Source organism: Cydia splendana, chromosome 24 (assembly GCF_910591565.1).
Source record: "Cydia splendana chromosome 24, ilCydSple1.2, whole genome shotgun sequence".
In the NCBI taxonomy this organism is placed as follows: domain Eukaryota; kingdom Metazoa; phylum Arthropoda; class Insecta; order Lepidoptera; family Tortricidae; genus Cydia; species Cydia splendana.
Window position 1 is genome coordinate 9,455,224 of NC_085983.1, and position 16,149 is coordinate 9,471,372.

General features: G+C 38.7%; 2 protein-coding genes across 2 annotated transcripts in view; both read right to left on the reverse strand.

The window, feature by feature from the left end:
• Nucleotides 1-5,611, reverse strand: part of LOC134802443 (gastrula zinc finger protein XlCGF62.1-like) — a 29,614-nt gene extending 24,003 nt beyond the window's left edge. Inside the window, exons 1-3 of the mRNA XM_063775108.1 lie at nt 5,524-5,611; nt 4,649-4,751; nt 3,928-4,043 (exon numbers count right to left, since the gene is read on the reverse strand). Coding sequence (XP_063631178.1) covers nt 3,928-4,043; nt 4,649-4,751; nt 5,524-5,537 — 233 coding nt within the window. The 5' untranslated portion in view covers nt 5,538-5,611. The remainder of the gene's footprint in view (nt 1-3,927; nt 4,044-4,648; nt 4,752-5,523) is intronic.
• Nucleotides 5,612-6,917: 1,306 nt separating this feature from the next.
• Nucleotides 6,918-16,149, reverse strand: part of LOC134802413 (zinc finger and SCAN domain-containing protein 32-like) — a 29,486-nt gene continuing 20,254 nt past the window's right edge. The window contains exon 8 of the mRNA XM_063775071.1: nt 6,918-7,035. Within this exon, the coding sequence (XP_063631141.1) occupies nt 6,924-7,035 (112 nt within the window). The 3' untranslated portion in view covers nt 6,918-6,923. The remainder of the gene's footprint in view (nt 7,036-16,149) is intronic.

Sequence of the window (16,149 nt, forward strand, 5' to 3'; positions counted from 1 at the left end):
TGTTCTTAACTAATAATGTTTCACAATATGAGACCCTGTAAGGGTATGGCAATTTTATCTAACACATAAAACAATTATAACATACAAATTACAGAATACACAAACAAATAGTAGTCACAATATTTTTTTTTATAGTATAGTATATGCCTATTTATGGTATTTATTATCATCCAAATATTCTTCTATAGAATAAAAACAATTACTTATTAAATAAGTCTTCAAGCAACCTACAAATTTGACATATTTTAATTCTTCCGCTATTTCTTTAGGAAGACTGTTAAAAATTCTTATAGATATGCTATAGGGGCTTTTATTACTCATTTGTAAATTACTGGCAGGAAGGGCAATCTTATTTTGATTTCTTAAGTTCAAGTTACTAGTATGACGGTCCTTAGTTTTCATATATAGGTCAGGATGTTTTCGTACAAATTTGCATGTTTCTAAGATGTAAAGGGATGGTAAAGTTAAAATATTTAATTTTTTAAAGTAAGGTCTGCAACTTTCTTGATTTTTTATGTTACTTAATATTCTAATACACCTTTTTTGCAGTATGAACAAATCTACACTATTTGTGCTGTTACCCCATAATTTGGAGCCATGTCTGTGTAAATGCGTGATAAGCACTAAGAGCTGTTTTTAAGTCTGAAGTTTTTTTAATATTTCTGAGGGCATAAGCAAAGCATGATATTTTTAAACTAATTTTATCTATGTGTGTTTTCCAATTAATGTTTTCGTCAATATTTATACCGAGGAGACTACAGTTTTTTATAGGTAGAATTGGGTTGTTGAGGTAAGTAAAATTAACATTTAATGGACTCCGCTGATGGGGTCGGAATTCGATTAAATTTGTCTTTTTTAGATTTAGTTGTAGATTATGGTCGGTGAGCCATTGTATTACGGTATCAAGATTACTATTTAATTTATGGGTTAGATCATTGCTGTTTAAACAAGAGAATACAATAGAAATATCGCCGGCATATAGGAAACTTTTAGTATATTCGGTGTTTATTATTTTTGCCAATACTCTGTCCGTCTGTCCGGCTATCAGCGAGCTCTATCTCAAGAACCGTTATAGTTAGACACATATACACTATACAGTTAAACGACGGAATATATATTAGACGAACGGTATACGGTACGGTTCAAATTATCATTTAAATGTTAATTCTGCCAGCAAACATAAGAAAACAAATAAAAATTTGCATTTGATTACTTTGCCAGTGGGGAGACACTCCTAACTTCGGGCAAACTCGGCTCCGTTCGGCTCAGCATTGCTCCGAGCAATTATTAGGGTCGGCACCACTTGTCGTCCTTTTGCGTGCACGACCACAGATAAGATAATCACTTGAATTTTGACTTGTAGTTACTATTATTTATTCTGTGCCCTAGATGTGAATAAAATGCAACTTTCTTACTATCAGTTTTTGAACAATCAAGCGAGCCTTTAACAGCTTCTGTGGGAAAAAAAAATCATATATAAAATTAATTTTGCATGACAGCAAATCCATATAAAAAACTGGATAAATGCGAATCGGACTCACCCACCGAGCGTTCCAAACTTTTTAGTATTTGTTGTTATAGCGGCATCAGAAATACATCATCTGTGAAAATTTTAACTGTCTAGCTATCGCGGTTCATGAGATACAGCCTGGTGGCAGACGGACGGACAGCGGATTCTTATTAGTAATAGGGTCCCGTTTTTACCCTTTGGGTATGGAACCCTAAAAATGAACTGTCATAGGGAGCATCATTCCACGCGAGACGTATAGCTTCATATGTAAATAGGTATAAGGGTCAATTCACTGTCAAAAGTCAATTCTTACAAACTCCGACTTTACGCTAACTGCATATGATATGATCCATCAAAGTCGTCACATTACATCGTCATTCCTAACACGTTTCGTAAACATAAAAAAACCCAACGTGGAACTTAATATCAAACGTTTCCTTAAGGAAAATGCGCAGTTATGATTCATGAATAACCGAACTTACAGACGCCTCTCTATCGTACCGTACCTATATATACGAAAACTATATACTACTATCACAGTTCTACTCCCATCTCAAACGGCTACACATATCCAAGTTTGCGACACGACAAAATGGTTTCCAAATCGACTATGTGCCTATTAGTCTGTGTGGCGCTCATGGTGATTGTCTCGCAGCCGCAGAACGCGGTTCAAGCAGACGTGCACATCGGGAGCTGCGTTTGGGGAGCCGTGAACTACACTTCGAACTGTAATAAGGAGTGCAAGCGTCGCGGGTACAGAGGGGGGCATTGCGGGAGCTTCGCGAACGTCAACTGTTGGTGTGAGAAGTAGTCATTTTTCGAGCTCTTTTTGTTCAGAAAATCCAAGCAAAAGCAAGCTAAGACTCCAGACTCATCAGCAAAACAATTACTTACGCCTACTTCAAAATCGTATTCAAGACGCTCTGGCCCCGTAGACAACTTGCCAATCGCTAACGCTCCGTAGCGAACGAAACGCAACTGCAATGTCACTGCCACACTAATATGGAAGAGTGATAGAGAAACACAAAGCGCTCCGATGGCGATCGTCACCTTGGCTAGGCCGCCTGATTCTTTAGACAAATGTGGCTTTCAATCTACCTACTGCCTCTCTCAAAATCTACCTGGATGAGCCAAAGAAATACTGCCAGCATCATTTCTTCTAGCGGTGCATTCCTATTTGTCGACGCCGGACACAAACGGGATTAGATGCATTTATTAATTAATAAATAATAATAATGGGAATAGATAGACCCTTTTGGGATACCTACACCATCGTTGACAATTTTTATACCTTATCACGACCACGTAAGGTTTACTATGGTCAGTTCTGAGCATCAGGAACTTTGGGACCAGCATTTTCTTTCTATAACAGCTGCTCAGGGCAAGGGTGGCCAGCTTTAAGGTCAGGTTTTTCCGCAAATAAACCTATTTAGCCACCTAAGGCTCAGGGATTTCCTTCTGTATAACTGTTGTTAAAAAACAAGAAACTACTATACTTATTAATTAGTCAATTTTCATAGGTAAGGTGATTTTATATTGTATTAAAATTAGTTTATTTTTTCGAACTGTCAAGACGATTTTGACATAATGCCAAACACTAGCATGTGACGTCACAATAAAATTACCTACTCTTAATAGTTTTATACGGGTTTAAAAATAGAAATAGTGTCTAAATATAACTGTTGTCTACGTTTTTCTATTAATCTTCTGGTGCTTTATTTCATGCGTGGTGAAAAATAATTTATTTTCAATAGGTACAGTCAAATACTCTATTATAAGTTTGACTTTGATGATTTCTACTGATTAAATAAAAAAATTTAGCAAATTCATGTTTTTTTTCCAAGCGCCTTTAAATGTATGAAGACTGAAGATCAAGGCTCGTAACCGGTTTTTTTCTTCATACAAAAAATACCGGTATTATTACGTTTTTTTTCGTTCTTTGGTTTGTTATTAAATTTTTAATAGGACAATCTAATAAAATGAAATTGTTATCTAAATACACGATTCAGTCCTACGTAAAGAGCATAAAAGAATTAAAAATATTGGGCTATTTCGGGTTTTTCAAAAAAATCGGTTCCGAGCCCTGTTGATAGGCATTCAGGTAGGCATATCGTGCCTTTATAGTCAATATCTTTAGGTATTTAAATAAAAGTAAACAAACATTTTTTTAACTTTCGGGTAATTATAACATTTATAACAATAAATCAATTATATTCTATTCTATTCTATTTATTGGTTAACCATCCAAATACAAAACCTCCTGGATCTGTCACTGAACGACCTGACTTTAACCTACATTATTTGATCATGTAATGTTTTCATCTACCGTCAACTGGCTTAAGGAGCCATTTGAGGGTAGATTTTGTATACTTTTATTTAAATACCTAAAGATAGAGAGTATAGATCTGAAAGCTGACCTGAGCTGTTCCTGGGTGACATGTTTGAGGCTGTTCTTCATGTGCCGCTGGTACGAGCACACGGACGAGAAGCTGATCCCGCACGCGGCGCAGTACGCCGCCGACGCCATCTTGTCCTGCACAAAAAAACAGTTAAGTAACTAATATTAGCTAAGAATACGGCAAAATTAACCCCACGAGCATACTCCGGGCAAAGAGAATTTGAAATAGAGAGTTACTGTCACGGTAAATTATGTAGCTACAGTACATTTACTGCCATCTTTCGACAGAAGATTAAACCTGTTAGAACGCCATTTGACTGTGATCATTATTCTTTCACTGATATGTGTTAACTTATTAAATATTAATATTAACGCCATCTACTCGAGAGTAGGCTGAAGGTTATGGCGCCATGGCTCGAAAAGATTGCACCATACCAAGGCTTGGAACCGGTTTTTTCTTCATACAAAAAATACCGGTATTATTACGTTCTCTTTCGTCCTTTGGTTTGTTATTTCATTTTTAATGGGACAATCTAATAATACGAAGCTGTTACCTAAATACATCATTCAGTCAGGTTTTTCAAAAAAAACCGGTTCCGAGCCCTGCACCATACCTTTGGCCTAGTGTCCGGATAGTGACCAACTATCCGGCCGGATATTAAAATTAGGGCCGGATAGGCCGGATACCGGATAGTAACCAAATAACCGGTGCATCTCTACTTATAATAATATAATATTACCTTAACGTGATGTTTCTCCATATGTCGCTTCAGGCTGGCCTTCCATCGGAACACTTTTTCACACACGGTGCAGGGGAACGCGTTCTGTAGCTCGTGCACTGCACTGGAAAATTAACCTAATGTTAAACACGGCACGGTTGAAAATTGCTTGATCTCGACTAAATAAAGGGTAAAAACGGAACCCTATTAATAAGGGCTGATTTAGACGGCGCGCGAACTCGCATGCGATTTTAGTTACATCGCGAACTGTTGGTTACGTCCAATTCAACCGACCGATCAAAAACCGCAATGTAATGAAACTCGCATGCGAGTTCTCGGATCGTCTAAATGAGCCCTAAACATCAAGATAGGATAGGATTTAGGGCTCCGTACCGGAATAATCAATAAAATTGGACCTGTCCGACCGCTGTCATATGCCTCATATGCACAAATGTACAATAAAAAACCGGCCAAGTGCGACCGAGGGTTCCTTACTTTTTAGTATATGTTGTTATAGCGGCAACAGAAATACATCATCTGTGAAAATTTCAACTGTCTATCACGGTTCATGAGATGGTAATAGACAGACAGACGGACAGTGGAGTCTTAGTAATAGGGTCCCGTTTTTACCCTTTGGGTACGAATCGGGTAAAATTCCGCATCCGCGGATGTCAAAAAATCTGCATCCGCAACATCGCTGTTCTAGAGCAGCACCAGGCGTGGCTCACTCCGCGATTTCGTCGCTTTGCAACAGGCAGCTACAAGTACATCCGTCCCACACCAATTTTGGTGGTTAGCCATAAGACGCGTTTTGTTAGAGAGTGAATCTTCTGTACCTAGTACTATTATTTATTCTGTGGCAGCACGGCCGCTGGGATGTATCTAAGTGTACTCACAGGCGATGGTTCATGAGGCCGGCTCTGTGGCTGAAGTTCTTGTCGCACTCGGGACACTGCACCCGCGCCTTGTGCGTGTCCTTGTGGTACCGGTTCCGTGCATGTTCACATATTTTAGAGCGGCACGACCGCTCGGATGTATCTAAGTGTACTCACAGGCGATGGTTCATGAGGCCGGCCCTGTGGCTGAAGTTCTTGTCGCACTCGGGACACTGCACCCGCGCCTTGTGCGTGTCCTTGTGGTACCGGTTCCATGCGTGTTCACATATTTTAGAGCAGCACGGCCGCTCGGATATATCTAAGTGTACTCACAGGCGATGGTTCATGAGGCCGGCTCTGTGGCTGAAGTTCTTGTCGCACTCGGGACACTGCACCCGCGCCTTGTGCGTGTCCTTGTGGTACCGGTTCCGTGCGTGTTCACATATTTTAGAGCGGCACGGCCGCTCGGATATATCTAAGTGTACTCACAGGCGATGGTTCATGAGGCCGGCTCTGTGGCTGAAGTTCTTGTCGCACTCAGGACACTGCACCCGCGCCTTGTGCGTGTCCTTGTGGTACCGGTTCCATGCGTGTTCACATATTTTAGAGCAGCACGGCCGCTCGGATATATCTAAGTGTACTCACAGGCGATGGTTCATGAGGCCGGCTCTGTGGCTGAAGTTCTTGTCGCACTCGGGACACTGCACCCGCGCCTTGTGCGTGTCCTCGTGGTACCGGTTCCGTGCATGTTCACATATTTTAGAGCGGCACGGCCGCTTGGATATATCTAAGTGTACTCACAGGCGATGGTTCATGAGGCCGGCTCTGTGGCTGAAGTTCTTGTTGCACTCGGGACACTGCACCCGCGCCTTGTGCGTGTCCTCGTGGTACCGGTTCCGTGCATGTTCACATATTTTAGAGCGGCACGGCCGCTCGGATATATCTAAGTGTACTCACAGGCGATGGTTCATGAGGCCGGCTCTGTGGCTGAAGTTCTTGTCGCACTCGGGACACTGCACCCGCGCCTTGTGCGTGTCCTTGTGGTACCGGTTCCATGCGTGTTCACATATTTTAGAGCAGCACGGCCGCTCGGATATATCTAAGTGTACTCACAGGCGATGGTTCATGAGGCCGGCTCTGTGGCTGAAGTTCTTGTCGCACTCGGGACACTGCACCCGCGCCTTGTGCGTGTCCTTGTGGTACCGGTTCCATGCGTGTTCACATATTTTAGAGCAGCACGGCCGCTCGGATATATCTAAGTGTACTCACAGGCGATGGTTCATGAGGCCGGCTCTGTGGCTGAAGTTCTTGTCGCACTCGGGACACTGCACCCGCGCCTTGTGCGTGTCCTCGTGGTACCGGTTCCGTGCATGTTCACATATTTTAGAGCGGCACGGCCGCTCGGATATATCTAAGTGTACTCACAGGCGATGGTTCATGAGGCCGGCTCTGTGGCTGAAGTTCTTGTCGCACTCGGGACACTGCACCCGCGCCTTGTGCGTGTCCTTGTGGTACCGGTGGGAATCTATGGAACTGTACATTAGATAAATATATTTAATTCTAATAGGGAGTATTACTGCAATGTTCTGCCGCCAGAGTGCAGCACTAATTTGTTTAGTAAACCATAGAGTAACTTATACATACTACGCCTTATAGTGGAGTAAACGAAGCAAGATGTTGTATGGAGACCCATGCATTAATTCCTCAGTCGATGAAATTTTGCTTGGTTATTGTATAGTATGAGCCGAAACTAACTGGCAGGGCAGCTGGCAACCCTTGCCATGCTAACATGTTTACGGGAGAGCTCTTAGAATTTAAATAATTTAAAATTGTGTTATCTAAGTAAATCCGAGTGTTAAGTGTAAAAAAAGTTCGCCAAACATACGTACTTTTCGCAAGCTACATCATTGTGCCAATCTGTGTCCCAGGAAAGAAGTTCTAAACACTTATTCCACACTCGTAAGATACGTATTTTCGACCGTTTCACCTTCAAATTTACATTTTTATCACGGTATATACTAATTAGTGAAAAATAGCGGGTGTACGTTCGACAAATCGCTGTGAAATGACACTTGAGAGATCCTACCAACTGAACAAACAAAAATATAAATGTCAATAGTGTTACCAGTGTCAAAAATTGCGTTTAGAAACTGCATATTAAAAATAAGTTGAATCGATTGCTAATATCGATTACCGACTATCGATTACAATTATCCAATCCAATTAATTTTTAATAAGGAAATACTGCAAAAAGATGTCGTTCCATATAGATGGTAAAAAAACCAAATGCTCGTTATGTGGAGCCGATGTAACTTCGAGAGAATATCTTAAATGCTGCACATGTAAAAAAATTCTTCACATAAAATGCACGGCAAATGTAGGTATAAAAAGGTTTCTGCTCATGACTAAAAAAAACAAGGAAAACTGGAATTGTGATAAATGTGTGGGCCTCTGTCCAACGATTGAACCTGAGGTGCAATCAACGTCTAAGCAAGAAAAGAATATATGTCACGAGAATAATGAGGATATAAACAATGTGACAACTAGAAGGAGACCTAGACAAAAAAGTATCAGCTTATCACCAGTAAATACGGTAAACAGCACATTAAAAGACCCTCCTTTCTGTAGCTCCCCCGAATCGACGCCCGATAAGCATGAGGATATCAGCGTGAAAAGCCTACCTGATCTGACTGAGAGCACACAAATTATTGAACTGAAGGATGAAATTACAGTTCTCACCACTCAACTAAATAGCGCACACGAGGAAATCGAAGTCCTAAATACAGAAGTGAGGAGATTAACAAAAGGCCACGCAGATCTAGAACGTCAGATCGCGACATTAAAAAAACTTCTTGATGGTGGTGGCACGGGATCACCAATCAAGTCAACACCTAAAACTGGAAAAAATAAGAAAACTCGCTGCGCGCATAACGAAAATCCTGAAATTGATTCCTCTCCCTTAACTAACATCACAAATCCCTCCTCACAAAGGGAGCGGTATATATCGGATATTGTCACCCAGGAATCACCCTTAACACTGAACCTCGCACAAGACACTCAAGAGGAAGAAAGCAAAACCAAAAACATTTTTGTATTTGGTGGAGATCAATGTGCTGGAATTTCTTCTATGCTCCTTCGAATGCGGTATGACAGCGACTCTACGAAATACAAAGTGAAATCATTCGTTACGCCAGGCGCCACGTCTGACATCATTATTGACTCTATTAAACACTATACCTTTGTAAAGGGCGACAAAGTTGTTTTATCGCTTGGAGAACACGATACTAACCCCATCAAAATTGTTACTGCCCTGATCAGTGTTCTTAAATCATTAGAAAATTGTACCGTTTTTATTTTAGGGATTAGAAATAGTTGTAACATTGATGTAAATGTCTTAAATTATCTGCTTCGACAAAGCTGCATAGAACTCGATAACCTTAGATTTGTTGAAATTGTATGTAATACAAAGAATAAACTTAAAAATAAATATATGTACTTGAAAGAAATTTGTAAAAAAATAAATGCAATACTTGATCAAATGGATTATAAAGAAGCATATTATAATTTTGTAAATGATGGCGCTGCAGATCCCAAGTGTTCCTTACCTCACGAGGCAGCTGAATCAATTGTGCAGAACTCTGAAAATACCTGCACACCATCAAATTTGCAAGAACCATTACCGAAAAAAGGAACGATTCCTTATTACTTTTTTCGAGACCGGGAAAAAAACCCAAACTAGCAAAGCGTTTTCAACTGGACGTGAGACAAACTGCCTTAGTGTATTTCATCAAAATGTCCAAAGCCTGAAATCCAAGATAAACCAAATAGAAATATTAACATCATCCTCAGAGATAGATATATTATGCTTCTCTGAAACATTTCTTAAAAAAAACGAGACTTCAATGTTACAAATTGATGACTATAAACTGGTCACATATTTCTGTCGATCCCTTAAATCTCGTGGCGGTGTTTGTATTTATACAAAAAAGTCGTTAAATTGTCAAAGTTTAGACTGGATTTCAGAAATGTCAATCGAACTACACTTTGAGGCTTGCGGAATTAGTATTTCCGAGTTAAACCATATGGTTGTATGCATATACAGATCGCCTGATGGTGACTTTGACTTATTTATTTCTCAATTTGAACATCTTGTAAGCAAACTAACACTTAGATCACGATATTTAAATCGCAAAATTATTATAGCTGGTGATTTTAATGTAAATATTTTAACTGCAGATAAAACCACAAACACATTTCTATCAACATTAGCCAAATTTAACCTCAGACATACAATAAATGAGCCTACAAGAATAACTCCTACTTCAGAAACATGCATTGATAATCTACTGACAAACTCTCATAAATATACATCTAAAGTAATGAATTTAGGAATGTCAGATCATACTGGTCAACTCATTGAATTACCAACAAATTATAGTTATAATCAAAAGTACTGGTTTGTTGAAAGAAGAAAGATTGACTATCATCTTGACATCTTCAAAAAGTATATTGCTCAAATTAACTTCGAGGATGTTTATAAGGAATCAGATCCTAACACAGCCTATAGATCATTTGCTGACATTTTTTCACTGATTTTTAATCTCTGCATCCCACTAGAAAAAACAACAGTCACATATCTGAAAAGACCAAACTGGAAATCGAAAGGTATTTTAAAATCCAGTAAAAACAAACGAAAGTTACACGTCACCAATCAAAAAACAAAAAATAATAGGCTCACTCTGATAAAATACAAAAAATACTGTAAAATATTAAAAAATGCTATTAGAAAATCTAAGATTATATCAAACGATAGGTACATTTCAAATAGTACGAATACGCAAAAAGCTACCTGGGGTTTAATAAAATTAAATACATGTTCTACGAATACAATACCAAATACTTTAACGAAAATAGACAACGATGGAACCACACTTGAAAACCCTCAGGACATAGCACAAGCATTTAATAAACATTACACATTACAAAATATATTAAATACGTTTGATCCTAAAGAATATAAACATAAATTTAATTGTATCCTAAACAGTATTTTTTTAGCTCCGGTTAATCGTAATGAAATAATAAAGATAGTGTCTTCTTTAAAAAATAAAAAATCCTCGGGTCACGATAACATACCAATTCAAGTAGTCAAATCATGTGTGGACTGTATTGCAGATCCTCTTATGCACATTATAAATCTAACACTTGAAACTGGAATATTCCCCGATGACCTTAAGAAAGCAATAATAAAACCACTTTTCAAAAAAGGAAATATATCCGATATGAGCAACTATAGACCCATAGCCCTATTACCTAGCTTTTCAAAATTTTTTGAAAAGGTGATACACAGTAGATTAACTAAATTTCTAAATCAAAATAAAATCCTGAACTCATGCCAATTTGGCTTTCAAAAGGGGAAATCTACTACAACAGCCGTATTCGAAACATTAAAGCTTGTTTGGGACAGTGTAAACAGGAAAAACCTTTGTGCCTCCCTCTTGATCGATATGTCAAAGGCTTTTGACTGCGTAAGCTTTGACATTATTCTAAAACAGCTTGAACATATTGGAATAAGAGGAAATGCTCTTCAACTATTTTACACTTATTTATACAATAGGGAGCAAGCTGTAGAAATTGTTAGTTATAATGCTCAGACAAAAACAGTTGAACGGGTACAGTCATCATTTGAAAAAGTTCAATTTGGAGTTCCCCAAGGTAGTATACTCGGGCCACTTCTATTCCTAATCTACCTAAATGAACTTCCAAATATAGTTGATGTACCGTGTACTTTATATGCAGATGATGTTACTCTATTGTTCTCAAATGAAAGTACGTATGAAAGCATGCAAGACCATATAAACAGTGTACTAACAAGAGTTATAAATTGGCTAAACAGTCTTAACCTCCAGGTCAACTTAGATAAAACTAAAATTATACAATTTAGAAATTATAAAACCGTGCCTGAATCTGTTGTTGTGTCAAATGCGAATACGTCAATAGAGGACGTAAGCCATGTTAGTTTTCTCGGCGTGGAAATAGATACGCATTTAAATTGGAAGGCACACATAAACAAGATAAATAAAAAGATTTCTAGTAGATGTTATGCTTTATCCATTTTGTCAGAAACTTGCTCCGAAAAAATAGTTATCAATGCTTATTATGGAACAGTCTACCCACTACTTACGTACGGAGTAATTTTTTGGGGCAATTCTGTTGAGGTTGATAAAACATTCATATTGCAGAAAAGATGCTTAAAAACTGTTTTTAGAATGTACACAGATGAATCGCTACGTGACGTATTTAGGGAAAAGCGCTTTTTGACTCTTACCGGCATTTATATATTAGAATTAAGTCTATTTGTAAAAAATCACCCTCAATATTTCACAAAGCGTTCATGCAAAGAAAATGTCAGATCGCAATATAAATATAATATGGTACTTCCAAGAGTTAGCACCTTAATATATAAAAAAAGCACATTCATATCTGCCATTAATATCTACAATCATCTGCCTAACGAAATAAAATGCCTAGAAGGAAATACTTTTAAAAGAGTCTTAAAAAACTTTCTAATAGACAAAGTCTTCTATAACTTAAAAGAATTCTATAACACGATTAACCTAAATGTATACTAAAATTAAGTTAAGGTTTAAATATAAAAATTTAGTTTAAGATAAAATAAAAAAACTTAGTTTAAGATAAAATAAATTGTATGCCCGAAAAGGGTAAAACTGTTGATACTCATCAAAAAATGTACTTAGTTATAGTTCTTGTACCTACACAGTTTACACAATAAATATTTCTGATTTCTGATTTCTGATTTCTAACATATGAAATATCCAAAAAAAAAAACACTCCTAAGTTAGGTTTTTATACGTAAAAATACAAATCTGTTTATATATTGAACCGAGTAATTCCTCCGTCCAAAATTATTTTACCAAATAAGTTATTTGTATCAGCATGTGATACTAGTAAAAAATCAAAAACTTTTGTCAAACATGAGAATATTTTTTTATGATAATTCCTTTTTTTGGTGCTCATTTTCATCGGAAAATTGCTCTGTCAATTTTTTCTTCTTATATGATCTTAGAATATAATTTAGCGTAGAGGGTAAGAAAATCCAAAAAAAATGCATACCCAAATTTATGTATTTTAGAACTATTAAAAACTGAGAGTGGAAAATTTCTCAGCCTGATTTCTTTTTAAATATATACTGAGTAGTCACGTATACACTTAAATCCAAAATATCCAAAAGAAATATCATCCAGGACACCGAAATTTTGGAAGCGAAGATAAATCCATCCCGCGGTTACGCAATAATGTACCGTCTTCCTTTAGCAGTTTAGTGCAGATTAGCGTCCTTGTGCTTCTAGTACGACCCGACCGCGTGACCCGCAGCCTGCACTTAATGGCTCCTCTACACGATGGGCCAGCGCCGGCCACTCCAAGGGACGCAGCCATGCGGTAGAATGAGATAGCAATATCACTTGCTCCCTCTAACGCTTAAATGCGTCCCTTGGAGTGGCCGGCGCTGGCCCATCGTGTAGAGCTGTAGAGTGTCACTTATGTCTTTTTCTAATATCCTTGTTTATATTGGCATTGATAAAAAAGCTTTTTGTCAAAAACTATACAACCTTTGTCACCGACTGCACTTTATTTCCAACAATCAACTAACATTGATTGATACAATTCTAACGAGCTATAAATACTATGCATTCAAAGAGAATCAAATCATTACAATGCAACCTCAGAGTAATGATTCACTTTATCAAGAAATGTTGTTTAAAGACCCCTATTTATTTTAAAAGGCCTATCCAACGACACCCTACACACATAGATATATAATGTTAATCCCTGATCTCTTCTTCTTCTTCTTCTTTATTAGGGGCTATATAAGGCTCCAAAGCCTATGTATCACTGCGACCATTCCTGATCTATTGTGATCGCCACCTATTACAACTCTCGATCCAACCCTGCAACTTCGAATAGCTGCAGGATCCTTTTGGTCTCGAGAGACTTTACCTCCTCCGGGCGTAATATGTGTCCGCCCAAGATTAGGTCACGAGTACGCATTAGGCAAGGGCACTCTGTGAGGATGTGCAAGGGCGTCTCCTCCGCCTCCATGCAGAATCTGCACCGCCCTATGTCACGTTTCCCCATGGTGTGCATGTGCTTATTTAGGCCGCAATGCCCGGTAAGCACCCTTACCAAGTTGCGCAGTTGGTTCCTAGACAGCGCTAAGGCGTTCGAGGACGCCTTTTTGCTGAAGGCCTTGATAAGCGCTTTGGAATGGTTCAAACCTGTTGTTTCTCTCCAGAGTTGAATGGTTTTGTAGTGACAGTAGGTCTTTAGGGTGAGCCGCGTTAGGCTTTTGGGGATACCACAAAAGGGCTCAGGACTGTAGTTCTTCCCCTTAGCCCCTGCTCGCGCGAGTTCGTCGGCCTTCTCGTTTCCTACGATACCCGCATGCCCCGGGACCCAACGTATCCCTGATCTCACTATTATAAGGACCTAGATGTTAATGTTGCAATGTTTGTTCTTCCAATTTTGAATCTTAAATGTATATGTCGCAGTCGGATCGTATAATCCGCCGTATTACATTACGGCTAGCCGTTTTCAAAAACAGGGGCGTTTTGAAATGCGGCGGTTTAACGATTAGCCGGATTGAATGCGGCTGAATGAGAATCCGCCGGAATGTATTCGGCGCCATACGTTCTTCAACACGGCTAGCCGTAATGTAATACAACGAGTCATTAGCCGCCGCTTTGACAGTTTTTAGTTCCCATTTTTAACACCCGTGGCGCTGCCTGACAAACGCTGGGGTGTCCATCAAATCTGGAGTTCGTCGGACTGTTTCTTTTCAAAAAACATTTCTTTCGCAACTTAACTAGACGGCGGGGCTCCTATTTCTGAGCGGTTTGCCCTTCGGGCATCTGAAGCTACCTAACGAACCTAACCTACCTACCTATTGATTTAGTGAGACGTCCGTGAAAACATTACACTTTGGGGAAAAAAGCGTAGGTAGGTAAGTAGGTTGGGTTCGTTAGGTAGCTTCAGATGCCCGAAGGGCAAACCGCCCAGAAATAGGAGCCCCGCTTGCGGGGCTCCGTCTATTTAAGTTGTGAAGGAAATATTTTGGAAAAGAAACACATGTAGTGCGGTGGGACCATGGTAAAAATAAATTAAATTGCAAACATTGTCAAACTCCGGTTACGTAGGCGACCGAAAGAACTGGTCACTCTACAATCTAAAATAGTAGTACGATGCGGCTAAACGTTGGCCGCCTTATTGAAGAACGTATCGCAATGACAATCCGGCTAATCGTCGAACCGCCGCATTTCAAAACGCCCCTGTTTTTGATAACGGCTAGCCGTAATGTAATACGGCGGATTATACGATCTGACTACGACATATATACCGCATAAGTGCTTTGGTGCTATACTGTTAACTTATGTGTAAGTTTTTAATAAATAAATAAATAAGGTTGAAACGATAAAAAAAAACTATGGGACGATAATCCTTCGCTACATTTTTTAAATTTGCCGCCTTTTTCTACTGACAAGATTTGCTTGACCAAGTATATTTTACAAAAAAATTATTGCAGCAGTGGCAACATTGTAGTAAGTTTTTTGGTCTTGAATTACGTTTTTTAGTATAGAAAAGCAGCAAGCCGCCACCGCCGGGTAGTATAGGGCGAGGCGCGGGCGGCGGCCGGTACCGCTCACGCACCCCGCTTGTACTCCGCTCCCTACACACTGTTCCCGTTATGTTTCGTTTTTAATGCGCTCGTTATTTTTTTGGATGTTTTTATAGATGAATGGAAAGAAAACTGTGAACTTAATTCAATAAATAAAATGGATAGAGAAATTTTCCACAGCGAGTAAAAAGGCAATTTCTGAAAATAGTATAGTTACATGGTAATTTTTTGGATTTTCATTTTGTAGGTATAAAACGGCAATAAGCTGGCATTCCAGTGAAAAAATTAGACTGAGCAATTTTCCGGTCCAAGACACGCCAAAAAATTATATTTTATTAATATTGGTATTTCTGCTGGGATATTTTTTTGGATATTTCATATATTGTTGCAATACGTTACATGAATATGTCCGGTGAAGAAAGTTTGAACGGAGCATTTTTCTGTAAAAAGATATTAACGATTTGAGACTTTAGGTATTTACTTTAATTCTATTATTATTATTCTTTGGATATTTATACAATACTTATTATTTATTGATACTTTATCATACTGTAAAGTTTTTTCTGGCTGAGGAATTACTGCGGGGTCCACTACCTTTATTTACTACATTATTAAACAGATTTTTGACAAGTTTTCACTATGACATTGATGCACCAAGGCGGTATGTTTTAGAGGTGGCTTACCGCGAAACGCGAAAATCTAAATTTCTTTATCTGCCTCTCTATCGATCGAATAGGTAAGAGTGATAGAGAGGCAGAAACCGAACTTTCGACTGCCGTGTTTCACGGTAGGCCATGCGATTGGCCTAGTGACGCCCTCTACTCAGAGTTTTGCGTAATATTCCCTACTGGAAATTACATGTTATTTTCACTTAAAAATAGGTATCGCAAATTCACAAAAAGATCGTCTAATGTATAGCAAATAATAATAAGCAACAAACAATAAATAAGATA